Source organism: Eumetopias jubatus, unplaced genomic scaffold (assembly GCF_037043125.1).
Source record: "Eumetopias jubatus isolate StellerSeaLion01/CBP00866 unplaced genomic scaffold, mEumJub1_p1.0 scaffold_7, whole genome shotgun sequence".
Lineage (NCBI taxonomy): Eukaryota > Metazoa > Chordata > Mammalia > Carnivora > Otariidae > Eumetopias > Eumetopias jubatus.
In genome coordinates, this window is record NW_028274813.1 from 99,261,295 (window position 1) to 99,287,413 (window position 26,119).

Sequence of the window (26,119 nt, forward strand, 5' to 3'; positions counted from 1 at the left end):
GCCTTGTTCAAACAAAGACTGCTGCACTTTACACCTAGAGTTTCTGATTCAGTAGACTTGGGTGGGGTCCAAAAATTTGCATTTCTAACAAGTTCCCAGGTGATGCTGATGCTGATGCTGTTACAGTTAAGGAAGACACTTTGAAAATATAGTAATTTAGTATACTAATGGTAATTTACAACAAACAATCAAATGAATCCTTGAATTTTCACAGTACTTACTAATGAATAAGTAGAAGAAACCATAAACTTTATAATAAATCATCCAACTTATTCAAGAAGGGGAAAAGAAATTTCAGAATATACAAGTTATAAAACGTAAAATTATCATAGGAAAGAGTGAGATTATACAATCTGCTGACAATGCAAGTAACACAAAACCAGGACAGATCAACCTAAGAGACAAATATAAATCTCCAAAAATACTGTACTATGATATATAGTTCATGACATAAATCTGCACCTTAATGACATCATGAAAATGTGGAAGAAAAACAAAAGAAGCTTTGAAAATTGTGAAAGTAATATTCATTGCTGGCTTTAAAAATAAAGCAAGAAATATAAAAGCTAAAATATACTACTACTTAAAATGTTAAAATATACATCACAGATCAAACAATAAACTAATTAAAGAACAGGAATAGAAAAGCTTCCCTTACCCTGCATAAAGCATTCTATCTTTTAAAAAGATAGAAATGATACATCAGAAGAGATATTACCATATATAGCTCAAAAGATAACAGACTACTGATCAAACTCTTTATGGCAAAATTTATATTCCTAGGATTGTTTCTACCCAATCTTTCAATTAATAAATTTGTGTTTCTCTAAACTAGGTTCCTGAACTTATTAGACTGTAAGTTACAGTCCCCCTACCCCCACTGTAATGGGAAGGGGATTATCCTATCCCAGCTTTGTTAGTGACAGCAGTTTCCATGGTTAAGGAGAGACCCCAGCAGAGTTTGGGCCCAGGTGGTGAGGGTAGTGGAGCTGAGGGTACTGGGGCTGAGGGTACTGAGGCCTCCTGCTTACATCTCTTTTCAGGCAACACTTACCTTTTGTTAAAATAAAGGCTATAAATAAAATAATAATAAGGGCAGTCTTTCTTTTCTACCTACTGCTTCTGACTGGGGTTTCTCTGCTATCTCATTGCAGAACAGAAGCAAGAACATAGTTTTCCCCTTTTAATTCTAAGGACCTCTTTCCCAGAAAAGTTTTTTTTTAATTAATAATATTAACTTCTATGAAAAAATTAGTATTTCATTTTTGTTTTCAGAAATAAGCACCACTTTTTCCTCATGAAATTATTTCAGCCACTGAATATACCAAATGTCAGGCTATCTCCCTGTTAGTACTCATTTCAAAATAAAAAGCTAGTCCATCTATTTTTCTACTTACATTATGCTTATGACTCTTGCCTAACTCAAGCTCTTTAAATTAAGATATTGTACAGGCATCAGTTTCTACTATACTTTTATAAAATTTAATGTGCCCTGAAAATTGCTTGTTTGAAGTATTAAGCCAAGACATGGATAAACTACCTGAAGGTGCTCCAACCCAAGCCAGACCAAGAACACCATCATCAAAATCTCGGTCTGTGAAGACATAGGCCAAACAGTAGTCATCATGATTCTGCTCAGAATTCAATTCCAGAAACTTCTCCACACCAATATTTGGGAAACGGAAGGGATTTGTAGAGTCCTTTTCATCAGCAGTTGTGTTGATCTAAAATCCAAGACAACTATTTAAATAGGCAATTAATGTTAGCAGAGCCTATGTGTAAAGTCTTTGCTCACCTTCTTCTGCATCCGCCTGGACAATACGCTTGGAACCCAAGGGAAATCAGGCCTGAATTAAGGCTTCTACAATTGTTCCCACAGCCCCCATCCCTGAGCTGATCATAGAAGCCAAAAAGAAAAAAAAAAGAAAAAAAGGAAAAAAGAAAGGCTGAGTAGGAGAATTAAAATTGAGTATGTTAAAAATTTCTGGGCAAGTATCGACCAAATTTCTAAACAATGAACACTTGGGATGGAAAAACAAGTTCTGCTTTCAAAATTTCCAATAAAGGAAGTACAGTTTCTCAAATTTAATCTTGTGAGCAAGTCTCTTTCAGTACTAATCTCCTGCACATGGTGGAAAGTATAAGGATATAAACCCCTAAATTTTAGCTAATTACTAGAACATAAAATTGTTATCAAACCCAAGACCATCAATTCAACAGCCAAATCATTTCCTCGGTTCTGCTTGCCTAAAATCATACGAGTCAAGCCCAACAAAATGCAAGTTCAATTTTTTTCCCCGAATGTGGGCAAGAATTTTTTTTTACTCCCCATTCTCTTCTCTTACTGTATCAAGCTCAGTTCCTCCAGAATGCTTCTTTTGATACTTAGCTACTGTACTCCTAGTGCAGGTTCCTCCTTCACCATCTGAAGAATAATCAGTTCTACTGAACTACTTCTACTTGTTCTACTAAACAAAAACTTCATTTATTAGCCTCTGCCTCCTTTCAGAGACCCCTGCCTGTCCTCTGAAGTTCTAGAACAATTTGGCTTTCCCCAAGTCAGAAAATTACATATACAACTGTTGATACAGAATAAAAAGGGATATGCATGAAAGTAAACATTTTTTAGAAGGCAGTCCTCAGTCTATTGAAAATGTTAGTAGTAAAGGGAGGATATAACGTTGATAAAATGAGAACTGCAGGTCTTTCTAGGTTCCACACTCTTCAGTAAAACCAAGAGGCTCAGAAGCAGGATCACAAAAACACTACTGCGGGCAACTGCTTAAGGACAGATTTATGGTTTCTCTATTAACAACTAAAAACAATCAGTAATGGTCATCTAACAAAAAAAATCCAAAAGCAATCACGCTATATATTATAAATAGCCCATGCTTAGAGACATGCTATAGATGGCTTTTTCCCACTAAATAGTGAAATGAAATTCCCTCAGATTTTTATAATATTGGCTCCAAAAAAAATTGCATCTAAGTTGTAGTTAACTATATTAAAAATGAGATAATATTTAAATGTTTATTGATATAAATTTCAAATTAATGGGTCAGAAGGAATCTTCAGATGAGATTTAGTTAAAAGCTTGAAAACAACCAAATGCCACACTATCCATTCATATACATGCATTTCTTCATAATGCAAATCATTGTACTAAAAAAAAAAAAGTGCTTCACTATAATTTGTTCTGGTATTCCTTACTTTTCACTAGTTTGCATTTTATTGCTTTGCCTACTAAACAATAATTATTATCACTTTTACTTGCTCATTTAAGGACTTAAGTTACTCTCAAAATACAGGAAAGCAACTGATTATGAACAATTCTTATACTGTTTATCTACAAACCACATTTCACCTTAAAGTCCAATTTAACATTTAATCATATTACTAAGGACCATTTTTAACTATGCTATTAAATATATAACATGCATGAACAAAAACTATAAATTAGTCAATCATATTTTAAGAAAATTAGAAGCACAAATATAAAGAAATCTTATGGCAAATACTTTTGTAAAATGATTTTTTTTTTAAACTCAAGCTATTTATCTAGCTTATCAATTCAGATTCTTAAAAGCCTATACACATAGAAAGAATTCATATTTGGAAAATTTATGAAACCCAATTTTGTTAGTAATTTAATATCTACTTATTTAAATTTATAACACTAAAATTAACCATCAGTGAACCTGTGGCTCTAGGTGAGCATTTCTCAAAATGTGTTTTACAGTTCTTTGGACTCTCAGTTGACATTAATACAGAAAAGGTTCCATGGTCAAATGACTTTTGAAAATTATGAGTTTCTCTCCTGAAGGACTTATCGAAATTTGAGATATGTTAGTGTGTACTATGAATTTACAAGAAGAGAGCATAGTAGTGTTTTTCCAACTTCCAATTTTATTTAACCATTCTATCTATCCTTCCCTCCTCTAGAGCACCAAATGGGACACACTCTGAAAAATACTGCACAAGGCAAATCTTTAAAAACTGGGAAATGATAGGGCGCCAGGGTGGCTTAGTTGGTTAAGTGACTGCCTTCAATTCAGGTCATAATCCCAGAGTCCTGGAATCGTGTCCCGCATCGGGCTCCCTGCTTAGTGGGGAGTCTGCTTCTCCCTCTGACCCTCCCCCATCTTGTGCTCTCTCTCTAATAAATAAAATCTTAAAAAAAAAAAAAAAAAAACCTGGGAAATGATAAGGGGGTGCAGAATGTCAAGTACTCTATCTGTAGTTTTTGAGAGACTAGGGCTTTCTAACTGGCATATTAATCAGATAGAATACAGAATGACAGTACCTCTTTTGCAGTCCAGATTAAAGTCCTATAGATTTCATTTTTACATGATAAACCTAGTATCCCTGTGTGTGTCTCTGTGTGCGTCTGCGCATGTTGTGTAAAAGCCAAGAATAAAGATAAACTGGATCAGCAAAACAATCTAAACTATTAAGGCATAAAAATGAAGTAAAAAGCATTTTTCTTTTTATAAACAAGGTCCTTGTTTCTCTTTCGTAATGTTCTGAACTATTAAAATTCCTTACTCTTATTCGTTTCACCATGAAACTGATGTTACGGATTCCGGAGAAGTCTGTAGTCTGGTAAATCGTATCAATTGCTTTAACGTGACTGGATATCTATAGATTTAAAAAAAAGAATAACATTTTAGAGGCAATATTAAAATGTGAATAAAGCTGTGAATTTCTATTTTCCGAATCAAGAATGTTCCACCACACTCAAATTTTAAAATGTCTACATTATATAGTGGATGAAAAGATGAAATAGATTAGTGAGGTGGGGCTAAGAGGGAAGATTCTGTGGCTTTTCCAGACCCTTCTCCAGCCAGAAACAAACATCACTCTTGCTTCAATCACATAAAACTTTGTTTCCTCAATCAATCCTGCAAGGTCAGACCTCCGTGCCTTTTCACATGCTATTTCCTTATGAGTATCTTTATCCATCAGATTCAGTTCAAACATCTCCTGTAAGAACTTCCCTGATAGGGGTGCCTGGGTGGCTCAGTGGGTTAAGCGTCTGACTCTTGATTTCAGCTCAGGTCGTAATCTCGGGGTCATGGGATCGGGCCCCCACATCAGGCTCTGCACTGGGCATGGAGCCTGCTTGGGATTCGCTCTCTCCCTCTGCCCAAGCCCGTGCCCCACTCCCACTCTCTCGTGCTCTCTCCCTCCAAAAAAAAAAACTTCCCTGATAATGTCAGGACACTCAGTCATCCTCTGACTTCAGGCTTTCTATTGCTGCACTAGTACACATAATCTTTAAAAGTTTTGTTGACCACTTATTATATACTAGGCACTGTTTTAGGTGCTGGGGACACAATGGTGAAAAACAGAAAAGGTCCCTATAAATTTACAAAGATATTCTAGAGGGTGACGGGAGAGAGGAAGTAACGCAAATATAAATAAGATACATTAAGATTTGCTAAATTCTAGGGCACCTGGGTGGCTCAGTTGGTTAAGCGTCTGCCTTCAGCTCAGGTCATGCTCCCAGGGTCCTGGGACTGAGTCCCACATCAGGCTCCCCTTCTCTGCGGGGAGCCTGTTTCTCCCTCTCCCTCTGCCTGCCACTCCCCCTGTTTGTGCTCTCTCTCTCTCCCTCTCTGTCAAATAAATAAAATCTTTAAAAAAAAAGATTTGCTAAATTCTAGGAGAAAATTAAACATGGTGACAGAACATAAAGGGATTCTCTATTTACCTAGCTGACTCCCAACTAAATTCTCTGGCTTCTAAACCACTTTCCCATCTTCATTTATAAAAAGCATTCTTGCTATAGTTTATGTAAAAACATGTATATATTCTTTTAAAATTATTTTCAAAGAAATTACATAAACTTAAGATAGTCAAATAGAAGTATTAACAATAATTTCAAAAGTAGCCCAGGCTGCCAAACTGATAAAGTTCTAACAGTGCTGACAAGGTCCATTATAAATTCATGCTATTGAACCTCAGCTTGGCTTGGTAATCCCTTATCCAATTCTGTTTCTACTCCATTCCCAACGGTGGTAGTTCAAACATTCCTCCACAGATGATTATACTTCATACTTTACTGAGACTTCATCTTTACTTCCCTCCCTCTTTACCTTCAAATTTTTCTATATTCATCCATTTCTATCTTCCTCAAAGGGTAATTCTTCCTTAAAAGGAAGCTTTTCTTTATTCTCATCCCAATCCTTACTAAAACGTCAAGAACACTGTTCCCTATCAATTTTTCTCTCATATCTTACATTGCTTTTCTATTGGATTATTTTCCTCTTCCTACCAACTTACTCATCTATTCTCTGTCCTCCTTCCACCCCCATATTACTTCTAAGTCACCATATTTGTTTCTATTTTTCACATTTCTTAAAACCCTCACTGCTTTGGCCAACCCATTTATTACTGTTTGCAACGTTTTCACCCTCACAACTCTATCAGCTTAAAACTCATCAATAATCTTCTAGTAAATAAAAACCAGCTACCTTTTGTAGTCATTTTTTTTTCAGTATTATTGAGGTATAATTGACAAATAAAACTGTAAGGTGTTTAAAGTGTACATCTTGATTTGATTTGATATAATCTTGATTTGATTTGATATACACGTGAAAGGACTCCCCCCCGCCCCCCCCCCCCGGCATCTAGCAAATTAACACACTGTAGTCATTCTCTTTGATCTTTCTGCAATATGACACCGTTAGCCATGCATTTGGTTTTGAAACTTGTTTCTTCCTTGGCTAATTCCATTTAATCTCCTACCTGTTTTACTATTATGTTTTACCCCATAGCTTCTCTTCCTCATCCTATTCACTATATACAGATATTATCCCCCCAGTTTCTTCCCTTTTAATTTCATTCTCTCCCATTACTTCAACTCCATCTTTTGTATCCTTAAATTCTATGCAGAAAGCTTAAGGTTGGGCTAACTTCTCCCAAGCTCCAGATCTACATTTTCAATATCCTAAGGAATGACCACTTGGCTCTTAAACACATCTAAAATTAAGCTCATCACCACCATCAAAATGAGTTCACCATTTATACTAGTGGGACCTACATTCTCTTAGTCTCAAATCAAATTTGGAGTCAAAATGCATTATCAAATTCTCACTGGGAATCTTCAACAGAAAGGACATTTTGAAGAGTCTCTCCAAAAACTTTTTACTTTAATAAGGGTGAGAAGACAAAAAACGCAAATAGCACAACTCTGAAAGTGCTGAGTACAAAACAAAAATAAAAACAAAAAACAAGCACTAAGTACAATGGGAATACAGAATAGAAATTAAATACTTCTCGTTAGAAGGATTCCTCTATTCTTCCCTCCTTTAGGACCACAGCTGAAAATTTCACCCCGTTTTCAAAGCTAAGCTCCAGTGTCATCATCTTCACGAAATCATTTTCTTACACCTGTTTTGGAGGATTCTAAAATATCCTAACTGGTCTTTTAGTCTGTGTACTTATCCTACATATTTTATAATTATTGAAAATATGTATTTTTTTTCCAAAAAAGGGATATGCCTTAACTTTAATTCTTAGAGGAAAATAGAGGTGTAATGAAACAGTATGAGAACTCCTAAAATAGTAGCAAAATTATAAATACCTGGGCAATCACAGCTTCTCGTGTTCCATAATATTTAAAGAACAGATGATCAGTCTGAATATAAAGCTGACAAGTATTTCTTTCAGCTGAAGTTGTACGTTTTTTCCTCAGGTGTTCTGGACCATTAACAGCATGTTCTTCTTGAGGTGTCTATATGTCAAAAAAAAAGTCATTTCTGATAATTAGTATGCTTCACTATTATTATAAATTTACATAGCTAAGAACACATTATGTAGAATTTCATATTCTATTTTATTATGGAACACCAGAGGTATTCCCCCACACCGTTAAAAATTCTTCATAAACCTCGCTTTGAGCCTCATAACATTCCACTGTATAGGTGATCTGTAATTTATTCAAGCAATTCTTCCACTTTTAAACATTTTCAAAACCTACCTTTTAATATGTAATCATTTAAATATAAAGCAAGTCTTATAGTTGTTTATAATACTTTGATATCGTCTTCTATCTCCCTCTAATACCCAATCTATTACCCAGTCCTGTCAAATTGATCCCTTAAATACCTAGGGAATATGCCCATTATCTAGGGCGCCCGCACATCACCCCAAGCTACCATCACTTACTACCTAGAATACTGCAATAATAGCAATATAATCCATCCATATCCACTACTGGCCTTCACTCTATTCTCCATACTGCATGCAATCTTTTCAAAATGCAAATTTGCAAATATAACCCACCTGTACAATAGATTTCAAGGCTTCCTCCTGCACTAAGGATAAAGTCCTAAATCCTTTACATGTGCCACCAAATTAGCATTGCAGTCTCTGCTTACCTGCCCAGTTTCTTCTCATTCTATATTATTTCAAAGAGAGAGACTATCTACCACAGAACTCAACTCTTGCTCTCTGTGCTACAGTTAAACAGGCCTTCTTTCCAATCCTCCACCATCGTCTGTCTCCTGACGGTCTCTGCACATACTACCATTGTCTCTCCTGACCTAGCTAACTTCTCCCTTCAAACTTAGCAAAGGTCAATTTATCCATCATACCACCTCACAGAACCATATTCCCATGTCCCTTACATAGTGCGACTTTAGTTTATTATGTGGTGATTGGTTTAATTTCTGTCCCCAGCCCACCATCATTACTTCAACCACTAGAATATGAGCTCCAGAAAGAAGAAACTACCTCTGTGTTTGCTTCTCGATATACTGCTATCACCTAACACAGACTTGGCAGGCAAACAGTAGATATTCAGTATGTATTTGTTTTGTTTTGTTTTTTAAGATTTTTTTAACTTATTTACTCATGAGAGACAGAGAGAGAGAGAGGCAGAGGGAGAAGCAGGCTCCCAAGGAGCAGGGAGCCCGATGCGGGACTCGATCCCAGGACCCTGGGATCATGACCTGAGTAGAAGGCAGACGCCCAACCATCTAAGCCACCCAGGCGCCCAGTAGTATGTATTTGTTTAAAGAATCAGCACTGCTACTGAACCCAAGCACTTAAACATTTGCTGACATCTAAGAGCTCCATTTTAAGTGAATTTTGATGACATAGTAACAGAGAATTCAAATTAAATTAGATTTTAAGCCACAATTCCAAATTTACACTCACATTTTATACTTTCCTTCTCCCTTGACAACTCCATGTTTGTTCTCTCAATTACTGCCTTCATTTTACCTTTATTTATTTTCACTGAGTAGAGCATTCTAGGATGGCAGTTACTCAGTTTCAGCACACTGCACTGTCTTCTGTTTTCAACAGTCTCCAATGAAAAATGAGCTGTCATTTCAACTGTTGCTTCTTTGAAAGTGACTGGACTTTTATTATTGGTTGCTTTTAAGAGTATATATCTTTTGGTTTTTAGACTTTTCTAGTAACATGCTAGGGTGTTACTTTCATTGGAAAGTATTTATCCTACTCTAATTGCAGGGTTTACCAAATTTGTTGATATCCTCTATCATATTTGGAAAACTCTCTGCCATATCTGTCCCTATTTCACTCTCACTTTTTCCCCCCTGAGATATCAATTATACATATGCTAGACCTTTTTAAGGAATCCCTTATCTATCTTTTTTGTATTTTTCTATCCTTTTGTTTCTTAGTGGTTCACTCTGTTTTCTTATGATACACCATCCAGCTCTAAACCCATCAAATTCTTTATTTCTGCTGTTATACTTTTCAATTCTAGAATTTTCATCAGGCTCTTTTTTTCATTTTCAGTTTTCTGCTGTAATTTTAAATTCCATCTTTATGTATTTGACCATGTTGAAGTCTGTATGTGTCTGATCATTTCATCATATGGAAAACTTTAGGTTGTTTACATGTCTGGCATCCCAGCTAGAATGTAAGCTCTCTGAGGGTGTATACTCTATGTCATTTATTCTTGTATCACTGATGTTTAATATACAATAGTTTTCCCCTCTTATTCTTCCATCATGTTGTCTTGTTTGTTCATAGGCTTATTATTTTTAACTGAGTGCCAGACAACATACATGAAAAACCTCAGATACAATTTTAGGCTTCAGGTGATGATACCTTTCTCAAGACAAGATTTATTTTTTCTTCTGGCAATCAGTTAGGCTTGATGCACTAGTAATCCTGGATCACCTTACTCTAATTAGACATTAAGCATCTGTGATACAGAATTTTAATCCCCGTGACAGAAGGAGGTAGAACATTTTTTGACTCACCCTTACTCCCAGGGAGTAGCCCTTCAAGATCCCAACCTAAAGCCCTTCTGAGAGGCCGTAAGTACTATTTTTATCCTTAGCTTCAAGAATCTGCAGAGTTCTACTCAGCTTCTCAGTCTCTCCGCTACCTTATCGGGAACTAGAAGATACACCTGGAGAAAAGATAGCCCCAAAGGCCATGCTCACTTGTCTAGGCATTCTCATATTTTCCTAAGATCCAGCCCCATAATTCCTCACAGCCTTGTTCTCTCTTCAATGCTTCCAAATGCACACACAAACATGCACATGCAGACACACATATAAACATACACATAGGTACTTTTAAATATTTATATTTAAAAAATTTATGGGGCGCCTGGGTGGCTCAGTCACTTAAGCATCTGCCTTCGGCTCAGGTCATGATCCCAGGGTCCTGGGATTGAGCCCTGCGTCAGGCTCCCTGCTCGGCGGGAGGCCTGCTTCTCCCTCTCCCACTCTCCCTAGCTTGTGTTCCCTCTCTCGCTGTCTCTCTGTCGGATAAATAAATAAAATCTTAAAAAAAAAAAAAAAACTTGTATTTCGGGGTGCCTGTGTGGCTCAGTTAAGTGTCTGCCTTCAGCTCAGGTCATGATCTCAGGGTCCTGGGTTCGAGCCCCACATCTGGCTCCCTGCTCAGCAGGGAGTCTGCTTCTCCCTCTTCCTCTGGTCCCCCCCACCAGCTCGTGCTCATGTGTGCACACACACGTACGCTCTCTCTCTCAAATAAATAAAATCTTTTAACCAAAAGAAAATTTTATATTTTGACGCGAGGTTGGTTTTTATTAGCTGTTCTAAATAGGAAAAGGATTACTCTATTTCTTGAAAACAATTCCTTATTAGTTTTATGTATTGTGAATACTGTCTCAAAGTTTATAACTGTCTTCACTTTAAGGTGTCTTTTACTTTTAATTTTCATATAGTGAAATATATCAAATTTTAATAGTTAAAAGATATGTCATATTCAAAGTATTTCTCTACCCCAAAATCCAAAATATTTTTTAATATCTTTTCAAATGCTTTGCCCATTTTTTAACTGGAGCTCATGCATTTTTTTTAAGATAAAATAGTTCTTTGTATATTCTGGAGAAGTTTTTGTCAGATGTACTGCTGACATTTTTGCACAGTCTCTGGCTTTTTACATTTCTTTTTTCATTTTTTTTATGTTATGTTAATCACCATACATTACATCATTAGTTTTTGATTGGCTTTTTACATTTTCTTAACTGTGTCTTTTGAGATTTTAATTTGACAGAGTCCAGTTGATAAATTTTGTAGGGTATTTTTGTATCCTAAAAAATTGTTGCCTATGCCAAAGTGACAAAAATTTCTTTTTTTCTAGAAGTTTTAAGTTTTAGCCTTAAGCATACAGATTTATTATCTATTTTCAGCTAATTTTTATATAAGGTGTAGTGTACAGGCTGAGGTTTGATTTTTTTTTTTCTATATGGATATCCAATTAATTATGCCAGTACCATTTGTCAGACTGCTCTTTCTCGGGACTTTTGTGAAAATCAACTGACCCTAAGGACTCTCTCCTTAGGTCAAGAGGACACTATCTTGACTAATATGGCTTTAAATCAAAATCCTTTAGCTTTGTTCTTTTTTGAAAATTCTTTTGACTATTCTAGGTTCTTTACATTTCAGCCTATCAGAATCAGTTTATCAATTACTATAAATCCCCACTGAGATTTCAATAGGGGCTGCACTGACTGACTCTGCAGAACAATTTGGGGAAAACTGACAGTATATACTGAGTCTTCCAAACAATAAACACAGTATATTTCTGCGTTTAGACATTTAATTTTTCTTGGCAATGTTTTATAGTATTCATATGTCTTGTGCATATTTTATTAAATTTATTCTAAGTATTTTCTATTCTTAATGATATTTTTAGAGGGCTTTTTAAAATTTCATTTTCTAAATGTTCATTGGTATTGTATAAGATACGACTAATGTTTTTCATACTGACTTTGTATCTATCCTATATCCTTGGTAAATTTACTTATTAATTTTGTAACTTTTCCTAGATTCATCAGGATTTTCTAAGCCTACTCTCAATGTCACCTACAAATAAATGCAGTTTATTTCCTTTACAGTCTGTATGCCTTTCATTTCTTTTTCTTGCCTGATTATGCTATGACCATGATGTGTTATCTTCTTTTATATATTGCTGAGTTTGACTTGTTAATATTTTGTTTAAGAAATTTTGCATATATATTTAAGTTATATATATATATATATATATAGGCTTGTAGTTTAGTTTTCCTGTAATGTCTTTGTCTGGTGTGGGTATCAGGGTAATGCTGCTCTGACAGAATATGTGAAGAAGTATTCCCTTCTCCTTTATTTTCTTAAGAGCTTTGTATAAGATTGGTTTTTTTTTTTCTTTCTTAAATGCTTAGACTTCTATTGTGAAATATCTGGACTTGAACACTCCTTGATGGAAAATTATTAAGTATCAATCTAATACCATCATATACACACCTACTATTCTATTTCTGTTTGTTTTTCTTAATTTGTATCTGTAAAGGAATTAGCCCATTAAATTGGCTGTTGAATTTATTGGCTCAATGTGCTCAAATGGTACTGTTAATTTGTGTTTTCTCTTTATTTCTTGATTGGACTAGCTGGAGGTTTATCAGTTAATCTTTTCTACTGATTTCCTCTTGTTTTTATATCATTGATACCTCTCTTGTTACTTGATTCCTTCTATTTACTTAGAGTTTAATTTGTACTTCCCGGTCTAGCTTTTTAAGGTGGAAGCTTATGTGACTGATTTCTAGAACTTTCTTCTTTTCTAATATGATCATTTAAAACTTCAAATTCTTTGTTGTTAGCAAATGTTTCCTGTGCACTCTTCATTTCTTTGTATAGATCTAAATTTCCATCTGGTTTCCATCCTTTTTCTAACCAAAGAACATCCTTTAACTTTCCTTGCATTAAATTTCTTCCAGTGATTATTCAGCTTAAGCTGAATCTAACAAATTTTATTATTTTGTGTTTTTGTTATTCACTTCAAAATAGTTCCCAATTGCATTTGATGTGATATAATTTCTAAAAATTTCAGAATTTTCCAGACTTTTTGTTACTGATTTCTAATTCAATTTCCTTTAGAGCCAAGAACTTATTCTATATAATTTCAATCCTTTTAAACTTATTGGGACTTCTTTTATAGCCTAGCATATGTTAGCAAATGTTCATGTACACTTGAAAAGAATGTATATCTGCTACTTTTGAGTGGAGAGCTCTATAAATGTCAATTAGGTCAGGTTGGTTCAGAGTGGTGTTCAAGTGGCCTATATCCTAACTGGTTTTCTATCTACTTGCTCTATCAACATATCAGTCAACTTCTCTACTCAGAAACAAGTGTACCTCCAACTATAATTTGTAGAGTTTTCCAGTTACCCTTTCAGTTTTGTCAGTTTCTGCTTAATGTATTTCACAGCTCTATTACTAACTGCATTATTAACTAACATTCAGGATTATTTCTCCATGATAAAGTAAAAGGTCCCTCCTTGTCCACAGTAATATTCTGTGAACTGATATACATTCTTTAATATTAATATGGTCACTCTAACATTCTGATTGGCATTTTGTGATATATGCTTTACCATCCTTTTAAACTATCTGTGTCTTTACATTAAACTACATTTCTTTTAGCAAGGAAATTGAAGCAGTAATCAAAAATCTCCCAACAAACAAGAGTCCAGGACCGGATGGTTTCCTAGGGGAATTCTACCAAACATGTAAAGAAGAATTAATACCTATTCTTCTGAAGCTGTTTCAAAACACAGAAATGGAAGGAAAAGTTCCAAACTCTTTCTATGAGGCCAGCACCACCTTGATCCCCAAACGAGACAAAGACCCCACCAGAAAGGAGAATTACAGACCAATATCCCTGATGAACATGGATGCAAAAATTCTCACCAAAATACTAGCCAATAGGATCCAACAGTACATTAAAAGGATTATTCACCACGACTAAGTGGATTTATTCCTGGGCTGCAAGGGTGGTTCAACGTCCGCAAATCAATCAACGTAATACACTACATTAATAAAAGAAAGGACAAGAACTGTATGATCCTCTCAAGAGATGCAGGAAAAGCATATAACAAAGTACAGCATCCTTTCTTGATTAAAACTCTTCACAGTGTAGGGACAGAGGAAACATACTTCAATATCATAAAAGCCATATATGAAAAGCCAACAGTGAGTATCATTCTCATTGGGGAAAAACTAAGAGCTTTCCCCTTAGGGTCAGGAACACAGCAGGGATGTCCACTATCACTGTTGTTCAACATAGTACTAGAAGTCCTAGCCTCAGCAATCAGATAACAAAAGAAATAAAAGGCATTCAAATCGGCAAAGAAGTCAAATCCTCACTCTTTGTAAATGACATGATACTTCATGTGGAAAACCCTAAAACTGCTAAAACTTATACAGGAATTCAGCAACATGGCAGGAAATAAAATCAATGCACAGAAACCAATTGCATTTCTATACAACGAGACAGAAGAAAGAGAAATTAAGGAGTCGATTCCATTTACAATTGCACCAAAAACTCTAGGATACCTAGGAATAAACCTAACCAAAGCAGCAAAGGATCTGTACTCAGAAAAATATAGAACACTCATGAAAGAAACTGAGGAAGACACAAAGAAATGGAAAAATGTGCCATGCTCATGGATTGGAAGAACAAATATTGTTAAAATGTCTATGCTACCTAGGGCAATCTATACATCAATGCAATCCCTTTCAAAATACCATCAACTTGGGGTGCCTGGGTGGCTCAATTAAGCATCTGCCTTTGGCTCAGGTCATGATCCCAGGGTCCTGGGATAGAGCCCCACCTCGGGCTCCCTGCTCAGCGGGGAGTCTGCTTCTCCCTCTTCCTCTGCTGCTCCCCCTGCTTGTGCTCTCTCACTTGCACTCTCTCTCTCAAATAAATAAAATCTTTAAAAAAAATACCATCAATTTTTTTCACAGAGCTAGAACAAATAATCCTAAAATTCATATGGAACAAGAAAAGACCCCAAATAGCCAAAGGAATGCTGAAAAAGAAAACCAAAGCTGGTGGCATCACAATTTCAGACTTCAAGCTCTATTATTACAAAGCTGTAATCATCAAGACAGTATGATACTGGCACAAAAACAGATACATAGATCAATGGAACAGAACAGAGAACCAAAAAATGGACCCTCAAGTCTATGGTCAACTAATCTTCGACAAAGCAGGAAAGAATATCCAAAGGAAAAAAGGTTCTTCAACAAATGGTGCTAGGAAAATTGGACAGCCACATGCCAAAGAATGAAACTGGACCATTTCCTTACACCACACACAAAAATAGACTCAAAATGGATGAAAGACCTAAATGTGAGACAAGAATCCCATCAAAATGCTAGAGAACACAGGCAGCAACCTCTGTGACCTTGGCCGCAGCAACTTCTTGCTAGACAGTTCTCCAAAGGCAAGGGAAACAAAGGCAAAAATGAACTATTGGGACTTCAACAAGATAAAAAGCTTTTGCACAGCAAAGGAAACAGTCAACAAAACCAAAAGACAACCAACAGAATGGGAGAAGATATTTGCAAATGTCTTATCAGATAAAGGGCTAGTATCCAAAATCTATAAAAAATTTATCAAACTCAACGCCCAAAGAACAAATAATCCAATCAAGAAATGGGCAGAAGACAAGAACAAACATTTCTCCAAAGACAACGTATGAATGGCCAAGAGACACATGAATAAATGCTCAACATCACTTGGCATCAGGGAAATACAAATCAAAAGCACAATGAGATACCACCTCACACCAGTCAGAATGGCTAAAATTAACAAGTCAGGAAACAACAGGTGTTGGTGAGAATACAGAGAAAGGGGAACACTCTTAACAGCGCTGGTGGGAATGCAAGCTGGTGCAGCCACTCTGGAAAACAGTATGGAGGCTCCTCAAAAAGTTGAAAATAGAGCTACCCTACAACCCAGCAATTGCTCTACTGGGTATTTACCCCAATGATTATAGCAGCAATGTCCACAATAGCCAAACTATAGAAAGAGTCAAGATGTCCACTGACATCTGAATGGATAAAGATGTGGTATACAATGGTGTATGTGTGTGTGTGTGTGTGTGTGTGTGTATACTGGTGTATATATATGTACGTGTGTGTACACATATACACATCTGTATATATGCATACACACATACGCATGCACAATGGAATACTACTCAGCCATCAAAAAATGAAATCTTGTCATTTGCAATGATGTGGATGGAACTAGAGTGTATTACGTGAAACAAAATAAGTCAATCACAGAAAGGCAATTATCGTATCATCTCCCTCATATGTAGAATTTAAGAACCAAAATGGAGGATCATAGGGGAAGAGAGGAAAAAATCAAACAAGATGAAATCAGAGAGGGAGACAAACCATAAGAGACTCTTAATCATAGGAAACAAACTGAAGGCTGCTGGAGGAGAGGGGGTGGGGGAATGGGGTAACTGGGTGATGGACATTAAGGAGGGCATGTGATGTAATGAACACTGGTATTATATAAGACTGATGAATCACTGACCTCTACCTCTGAAACTAATAATACATTATATATTAATTGACTTTAAATCTAAAAAAAAATTTTTTTTAACTACATTTCTTTTAGACAGATTTGATCTTGCTTTAATCACTCTTACCATCTCAGCTTTTTAAATCAATGTGGGTAGTCCATTTACATTTAATGTAATCATCAGCATGGTTAGATTTAAACTTATTTTATTTATTTTCTATTTGTCCTATATATTCTCTGTTCCTTTTTTTTTTTTTCTCCTACCTTCTTTTGGATTAATTGAGTATTTTAAACTCCAGTTGATCCTTGAACCCAGGGATTAGGGATGCCAACCTCCCACCCGGCTGAAAATCTGCATATAACTTTTGACTTCCCAAAAACTTAAATACTAATAGTCTGCAGTTGACTGGAAGCCTTACTGAAAAAAAATAACTAGTCGGTTAACATATATTTTGCATACCATATATATTATATACTTTATTCATATATAAAGTAAGCTAATAAGAGAAAACACATTTATAGTGCTATAATTTATGTACTGTACAGTATTTATTGAAAAAAAAATCCACATACAAGAGGATCTGTGCAGTTCAAATCCATGTTTTCAAGGGTCAACTGCACATTTGATTTCCTTTATTGACCTGTTAACTATATCTCCTTGATTTTCTTTCAGTGGTAACTCCAGGGCAGGGGACATTACTGTAAACATCTTCTTAAAAGGAAGATAGTAAATACTTAGCCTTTTGGGCCACACTGTCTCTGTTACAACTACTCAACTCTACCAATGTAGTGCAAAGACAGCCATGGACATGCACCTGTGAATGACTGTGGTTGCATTCCAATAAAACTTTATTTACAAAAACAAGCAGCTGGTCCACAGGCTGTAAGTTGCTGAGCTCTGCACTAAGGTTTCCAACACCCAACTTTTTAATAGCAGAGTCTACCTGCCAAAATTATACCACTTCTTGTAGAGTGTAAGAAACAACAATATACTTCCACTTTCCCTCCTATCTTTTGTGCCATTATCATAAATTTTGATTCTTCATATATTATAGACACATTTTACATTACTATTTTAATTATCTCTTAAAGAAAATATTTAAATGATAAAAATGTCCTTTATATTCTACCTATGTATTTAATATCTTTTTAAAGATTTAGTTATTTTTGAAAGAGAGAGAGGGCGTGCATGTGGCGGGGGGGTAAATGGGGAAGACAGATGGAGAGAGAGTCACAAGCAGACTCCACAGAGAGCATGGAGGCCGATGCAGGGCTCGATCCCACAACCCTGAGATCCCCACCTGAGCCAAAACCAAGAATCAAAGGCTTAACCGACTGTGCCACCCAGGTGCCCCTACGTATTTACTATTTTATGCTCTTCACTTCTTTGTATAAATCTGTATTTCCATCTGGTATCCTTTTTCTACCTGAAAAAACATCCTTTAACATTCCTTGCAATGTAAATCTCCTAGAGGCAAATTCTCCCAGCTTTGTCTAAAAAAGATCTTTAATTTGCTCTCATATTTTAGTATTATCTTCACAGAATAAAGAATCCTAGTTTGACAGTTTTTCTTTCAACACTTTAAAGATGTCATTCCATGTATGTCTTCAGTTCGCAATGTGTGATGGGGAGGCAGCAGTTTTTCTTAAATTTGTTCCCTGTATGTAAACATATCTTCCTTTCTATGGCTGTTTTTTTGTTTTGTTTTTTTTAAAGGATTTTATTTTTAAGTAACCTCTACCCCCAATGCGGGGCTTGAACTCAACCCTGAAATCAAGAGTCACATTATCCACTGGCTGAGCCAGCCAGGCACCCCTCTTATTTCTAGTGATTTCCAGTAACTTGATTTTAATGTGTCCTGGTATGATTTTGTGTTTATCCTGCCTTAGTTTCACTGAGCTTCTTAGGCTTTTTTTCGTATCTTAAAATTCTGGAAATATTATTTTTTCAAATCTTTGTTCTACATTCCCTCCTTGAACTCCCAATTATTTTCTCTCTGTGCTTAGATTTGGGTTATTTCTATCGTTTTATTGTCCTTTATTCATGTTTTCTTATGTTAGCTTCTGCAATAACTGATTTGCTCTTAAGTCCATCCATTAAATTTTTCAATTCAGAAAATGTACCTTTCACAGTTCTGTAAGTTACATTTGGTTCTTTATTATAATTTCTCTGTTTTCATGTTTTCTGTAATTCTTTGAACATACTAGTAATAGTTGCTTTAAAGTCCTTGAGTGCTAATGCCTGTAATTTCTGGTTCTGTTTCTATCTGGGTGTTTTCTTCTCCTGACTATAGATCACATTTTTCATCTTTCTGTCATCTAGTAATGTTTTTTGAATGCTAGACGTTATGAATGTTTACACTGTTAAATATCTGCATTCCGTGTCCTCCTTTAACAAATATTATTGAGCTTTATTCTGACAGGCAACTAATTTACTTGAAAATCACTTTAATCTTTTTCAAGCTTGATTTTTCAGCTTAATAAAGGCAGGTTTGAAGTAATCTTTAGAGTGAGGTCAACCTACTCCTAGCATGGCTTGGGATCTCTACCAAGTGTAATTTCTTACAGTTGTTCAATTTATATACTTTCCAATAGTTTGTCCTTCCTGGTAATTGTCTAATACAACCCTCACCCTGTGCACACACAGGTTAGTTTACAGCTAAGACTCAGGGTAACCCCTGTCCAGATATCTGGAACTTTTTCCCCAGTGTAGTCCTCTCTTCTCAGGTACTCTGTCCTAAGACCAGATACCTCATCCTTCCTAAACTTTGACCTGTCTCTTCAACTCAGCAGAATTGCTATGTACTTCTCACTCTTGAGATCCCCTTCCCCTGTGCCACACCTAAAATTTTGCCTCCAGTCAAAAAAATCGGGGAAATCACAGAGAGACTTATTGCTACCCTCTCGGGGATCTCAATCCTTCACTGCCTGTTGTCCAATGTTTTGAAAATAATTGTTTCAAATATTTTGTTCAGTTCAGTCTCATATTTTTACAGGAGGTCTAGTTGGATAGCAGTTACTCCATCATAGCTAGAAGGAAAATCACCTACTTTTTCCACTAAGCATTTCACATTTTTCATTTTAGACATTTAAAACTTTAAGATACCTGGAGTTTTGTTTTGTTTTAAATATAAGATAAGATGGAGACCCAACTTCATTTTTTTCCAAATGGACATTTTTTTCTGGCTCCAATTATTCAATGATCTCTACTTTTCCTCACTGATCTGAGCTTCTACCTCTACTATGTAACAAAGTTTCACACATGTATCGGTCTTTTTCTGAGCGCTCAATTTCATTCCTCTGGTCAACTTGTTCATCCTATGCTAATATCATACTCTCAATTATTATAATAAGTCTCAGTATCTTCCAGGGCAAATCCCTCTTTCCTGCTCACCACCTTTAGGGTGGGCCCTACTTCTTAGCCTTTACTTTTCTCTATAACATTTTCAACCCACCACTGCACTGTGAATAACCATGTTGTAATTTATATTGGAATTGCAGTGAACCTACAAATCAATATGGGGAAAATTGATGTTTTTATGATATTAGGTATTATTTTCCACAACTATGGTCTATCTCTCCATTTATTTAAAATCAATCTTCCTTAACTTTTCTTCTGAAGTTTTATAATTTTCCTTATATAGGCTTGTAATTCCTTGTTACACTGATTCTTCAAATCATGATATTCCTGATACTATTATTAATGATGTCCTCGTTTTCTGGTAGTCTGCTGATAGAAAGAAATGCAACCTACTTCTGTATGTGAATGTTATATCTAGCCACTGCTAAACTCTTATATTTAGTATTCTGTCGTCTTGTCCTCTTTATCCACATTACCAATACCTGAGTACAAGCTGTTCTTTTTTTTTTTAAGATTTTATTTATTTATTTGACAGAGAGAGAGAGACACAGTGAGAGGGGGAACACAAGCAGGGAGAGTGGGAGAGGGAGAAGCAGGCTTCCCGCCGAGCAGGGAGCCCGATGCGGGGCTCAATCTCACATGACCCGAGCCGAAGGCAGACGCTTAACTGAGCCACCTCGGCGCCCACAAGCACTATTCTCAATTGAGTAACTGAAACACTTCAAATTAGTTTCCCAGTCTCCAGTTTTGTACCCTACCCTGGAATTAAAAATTCTTTACTGGTCTTGCTATCTCTCTGTTCCTCCTGTCTTCCTAGCTCTTCACGGTCAACCTAACTTCTGCTTATTCTTTTAATTTCTAATTATTGTCCTCAAATACTTCATAGGCTAGATTAACTATTCCTCATTTGTGTACAGTATCACCCCATGCTTAATCCTCTTCTATCTCTTACCACTCTCAATTGTTTCTCTGTGTCACCAATTAAACTACAGCTGACCCTTGAAAAACCTTTCATGGGTCTGAACTGTGCGAGTCCACTAATAATGCAATTTTTTCCATACATAAACTACCATACTGTAAATGTATTTTCTCTTCCTTATAATTTTCTTAATAACATTTTCTTTTATCTAGCTTACTTTATTGTAAGAATACAGTACATAATACATATAACACACAAAGTATGTTAATTAACTGTTCATTAACTGTTCAGAACTGTCTTACTGAATGGAGACAATAAGGTATCCAACCAACAGGAAGCTATCAGTAGTTAAGTTTTTGGGAAGTCAAAAGTTATATGCAGATTTTCAACTGCACAAGGGTCAGCACCATGTTGTTCAAGGGTCAAATGTTATTAATTTTTTGAGAACAAGCTTTCACGTTCATCTCCACATACTCCCAGAACCTACCAGTCTCTGACATACGGCAGAAGACTGACACATAATTATTCAACAAGTACAAGAATAAAATCTCACTTGTACTTGAAAGATCCACCTGAAATGGAATTGTTTGTGCCATTTTGCAGATCAAGAAATACACATATCTGCATTTGTGACTCAAGAAACTCAAGCAACATTACTCCATCTTACTACTTTTAGAAAAGATGCCAATACATAATAAATGTTTTTACCATAAAAATAACTTTTTTATTTTAAATCTGTATTTTGAATTAACTTTTTTTTTTAAGATTTTATTTATTTTTTGACAGAGAGAGAGACAGCGAGAGAGGGAACACAAGCAGGGGAGCAGCAGAGGAAGAGGGAGAAGCAGACTTCCCGCCAAGCAGGGAGTCCGATGCGGGGCTCGATCCCAGGACCCTGAGATCATGACCCGAGCCGAAGGCAGACGCTTAACGACTGAGCCACCCAGGCGCCCTTTGAATTAACTATTTTTAAAAAGGTCAAAAAAAGAGTAAAAAAACAAGAGTCAAATGGTGAAAAAACTTAATATATCAAAAGCAGAGCTGGAGCCCCACACTGGACATAGAGATTACTTTAAAAATCAATTAATTAGACAAATATATGTGTGTGTGTGTGTGTGTGTATATCAAAAGCCTTGTGATTTTTATTATAGAGCCTAACTATCTCAGTTTGCTTAGGAACACATGATTTTTAGTGTTAAACTAGAGAAGTCCCAGGCAAACCAGGGGAATGTGGTCACTCTAATTTTCATACTAATACAAATACTTACATTTATATAAAACACATGTTCAGACTAAATTTTTCATAACTTGACAACAAAACATGAAAGACAGAGTATATTTTGGACATGTGACTTAATGTTTTTTGAGTCACACATGTTTTTTGAGTCACACATTCCAATCTCAGCACCATGTCTTTATTATAGGCAAGTTACCTGGCCTTTTGAACATTAAAAAATATAAATTATTTCCCCACAGTGGTATAAATCTTTCAGAAATTCTAGAATATACATTTTTAATGCAGAAACACATGCCCAGGTTCATTTCCATTTCTTAAATGCAAGCTAGTATTAAAATCCTTACCTGTGTTACTTCCTCTACACCAGTCATCTGGTACTTCCTCATCCTTTCAAATACTGAATGATCTGCACAGCCCCCCTGTGGACCATATTTATGGGGATAGTCTAAAACACAAAGAAGTAATGTCATTACTATCATATGTTTAGAGATTACTAATTATCTTATAAATGAAAAACTGTCACAATTAACGAAAGCCATAGATGCTTATTGAGCATCCTCATTTTAAAAGCTGGCAGGTTCCTAAGTTCTCCCTCAATAAAACATCACTGGTCTCTAGATTTTTGTCATATAGATGATTTGTGAATTCTAAAAAAGGACAATAATCATTCTTCATTCTAGGTTTAACTTTCCCAACCTTTCCTGCTTCAGATATATAAAGTATGTTAATACTACAATTTACTTCATTTCGCAATTTATAACTTTCCCTCCAAACACATTAAATTTCCTATGCTGCAAATGTACACCTCCAGCTGAACTACAGTTAGACTAATATAATATTCTACATAGTTGAATTCCTTCAATGAACACCAACTGGCTTCAAGGAAAAGTGACCTAGAAACATGCTCCATGGCACAGTAAACGCAGAGTGAGTTTAAATTTCTTCAAAATGTAATTCAAGTGAGTGCTTTATAAGCCAGTAACTATTTTATCATCATTTGTTTTCCCTTTATAATTAAGCAGTGATTAATTTATCTGTAACTGAATTGGTTCTATTTCTAGATAACTGTTCCATTTTAGCTTAGTCATTTAAAAGCTTTTTCCACTCTCTCAAATTTCATACTTCTCCCTTGCTAGGGTTCTCCTTATTCATGAACATATTTTATAATATAATCAAGTTACCATAATTAAGAGAACTGTCAAGACATGGGTGAGAAGGGAAGCACTGCAAAATCCTTAAGTAGCTTAAGATATAGTACAAAGAATTATAATTAGAAATACTGCAGGTAGTTTCTCAAGAAAATCTAGAACCTAAAGTGGATACTAGTGACCTATTTCTTTGGAAATGCTAATTAGATAGTACAACACAAATTTAATCTAGCAGTTAAGAGGGAGGGGTTACGGGACAACCTACATTTACTGATATTAACAGTTCTGACTTAAACTTTAGTTTTTTATCAGAGGTCAAGACTGCAAAAACTGTAAAATTCTAATCAATAAATGTGAAATGATAGACTTAAAATGTTACATTATAACTCCCATATGTATAAAGTGATTTAGGTAAGGATCATATAATGGGTACTAAAACCATTAGGTGAAAGATATGAGGTTAACAGGATATTCAGAGTCTCTGAAAGTATCACTCCATAGATTATTTATTAATTATAAAGGAAACCAGTACCTTCACACTAAAGATACAGTAATTCTCACTTCATTTACCAAGTAATCAAGCTAAGCACGACCAGTAGTAGAAAGATATGTGCCTCTGATGTGATGCAGTAAGGAATGCCCAGCTTTCCCTATACAATATTGACCAAATATGTTCACTGAATCTAATCATGAATAAACAGACACAACAAAATGCAGAATATCCTATAAGTCACTGACCTAGACAAGTAAAAAACGGCAATGTCATTTAAAGAAAAAAAACAGAAAAAGTTGATAACTAAGGGTAGGGGAGCCTGGTAATTAAGACACTAAAAGAGACATAATAAACAAATGCAAAAAAGGTTTTCTTAGGACTACTGGAGAAATTTTATTACAGACTGGATAGTAAATGATACTGCTGAATTAATTTTTTTAGGGGTGAAACACTACTATAGCTACTTATGAAAATGTACATATTCAGAGGCGCCTGGGTGGCTCAGTTGTTGGGTGTCTGCCTTCGGCTCGGGTCATGATCCTGGGGTCCTGGGATCGAGCCCCACACAGGGCTCCCTGCTCGATGGGAGGCCTGCTTCTTCCTCTCCCTCTCCCCCTGCTTGTGTTCCCTCCCTCGCTGTGTCTCTGTCAAATAAATAAATAAAATCTTTAAAAAAAAAAAAAAGAAAAAGAAAATGTACATATTCTTAGGGAGTGTGTGTTTTAGGGGATGTGTTTAGCAATGAAGTTTCATGATGTCTACCTGAACCTATTTTCAACTAGCTCCCCAAAAAGTGTTGGAGGGGTGCAAAAAAAATTTTTTTAATGGCAGATCTGGGAGATGGATATTATGTGTTTATTGCACAATTCTTTTAACTTTTTTTAAGTTTAAAATTTTTCAAAATAAAATTAGGACTAAAATACTGCAATGTTGGTAGAACAAATGATTTCAAAGTGGCACTGAAGTGCCAAATGAGAAAAAACCTAATATGTGTATTATTTTAGCATTTCAAAGGCTGACTTTTGAGAAAGTAAAAACATAACACCATCCAACATGTATCTAATAAGAACCTGCCTCAAAGGCTAAAAAGTTTTCCAATGTAATATGCCCAGATTTTCAATTCTCACCTTCTAGAAGATTTGGGGTTATAATCACCACAATATCTTCCTCTGATAATATAATTTTAACCTGAAAATCTAGCTTGCCTGAATCACCAGGTGAAGAAGTTCCTCCATGCCAAGAACACTCATTTTAATAAACAAAGAAAAAATATACAGTCATATTCATAGGCAAATTTATACACATAACTTAAGTACCTTTTTCAGTTAACAGAATTTAGATCCCATGGAACTCTGCTACTTATTTTAATTGTTATTATAAAGCCATGTTCATAGTTTGGTATCATTTATACATCCATAATTTTGTACTATTTTATTTTACCCCCATACTAGGATAGCCCAGACCCTAGTAACTAAGAATATGGACTGATTCTTTGGCTTGTTTTCCCTTAACTCATGTCTAAGAAAATGGCTTATCTATTTAAGATAACAATGTATATGAGGAGGAATCCTTCCGCTGACCCTGGCAGTAACTAGGCAGATAAGTAAAAAATACACTCAGAGTTACTGATACATAAAATATTTGCCATATAAAAATGGATGAAACTAATTGATATATTTTCAAAAGTTTAGTTTCTGTTCCAATGTGATAAGCAAGTAACTTACTATTCAATTAGTATGTTATGTTCTTATTTTTCCACCAACAGGTCAGTTTATGGTGCCTTAATTTAGATTTGTTTATTAAGTCGGTATTTAAGATAATAAGAATCTATTTTACCACTTACCTTAGGCTAATTTAAGTTCAGTGAAATAAATGCATATTTACCATTCGATGAAATTCTTATAGTTGATTTAGACATCTCCCAATACACACACACAAAAGAGCTATTTTGACACCTGAGACTATATAACACTGTATGTTAACTATATGGGAATTAAAATTAAAACTTTAAAAAAAGAACTATTTCAAACTACAGTTCTGATTTTATCATGACATTTCTTAAAACCAACTTAATAACCCCCAAACCCAAACTGCTATCTCTCACACAGAGACATTAACAGACACACAAGCATGGACA

At 35.4% G+C, this 26,119-nt stretch overlaps 1 protein-coding gene across 1 annotated transcript in view; it reads right to left on the bottom strand.

The window, feature by feature from the left end:
* Positions 1-26,119, bottom strand: part of ADAM10 (ADAM metallopeptidase domain 10) — a 133,622-nt gene that overhangs the window by 38,916 nt on the left and 68,587 nt on the right. The window contains exons 5-8 of the mRNA XM_028100032.2: positions 22,686-22,786; positions 7,589-7,738; positions 4,546-4,638; positions 1,541-1,724 (exon numbers count right to left, since the gene is read on the bottom strand). Of these exons, the coding sequence (XP_027955833.1) occupies positions 1,541-1,724; positions 4,546-4,638; positions 7,589-7,738; positions 22,686-22,786 (528 nt within the window). The remainder of the gene's footprint in view (positions 1-1,540; positions 1,725-4,545; positions 4,639-7,588; positions 7,739-22,685; positions 22,787-26,119) is intronic.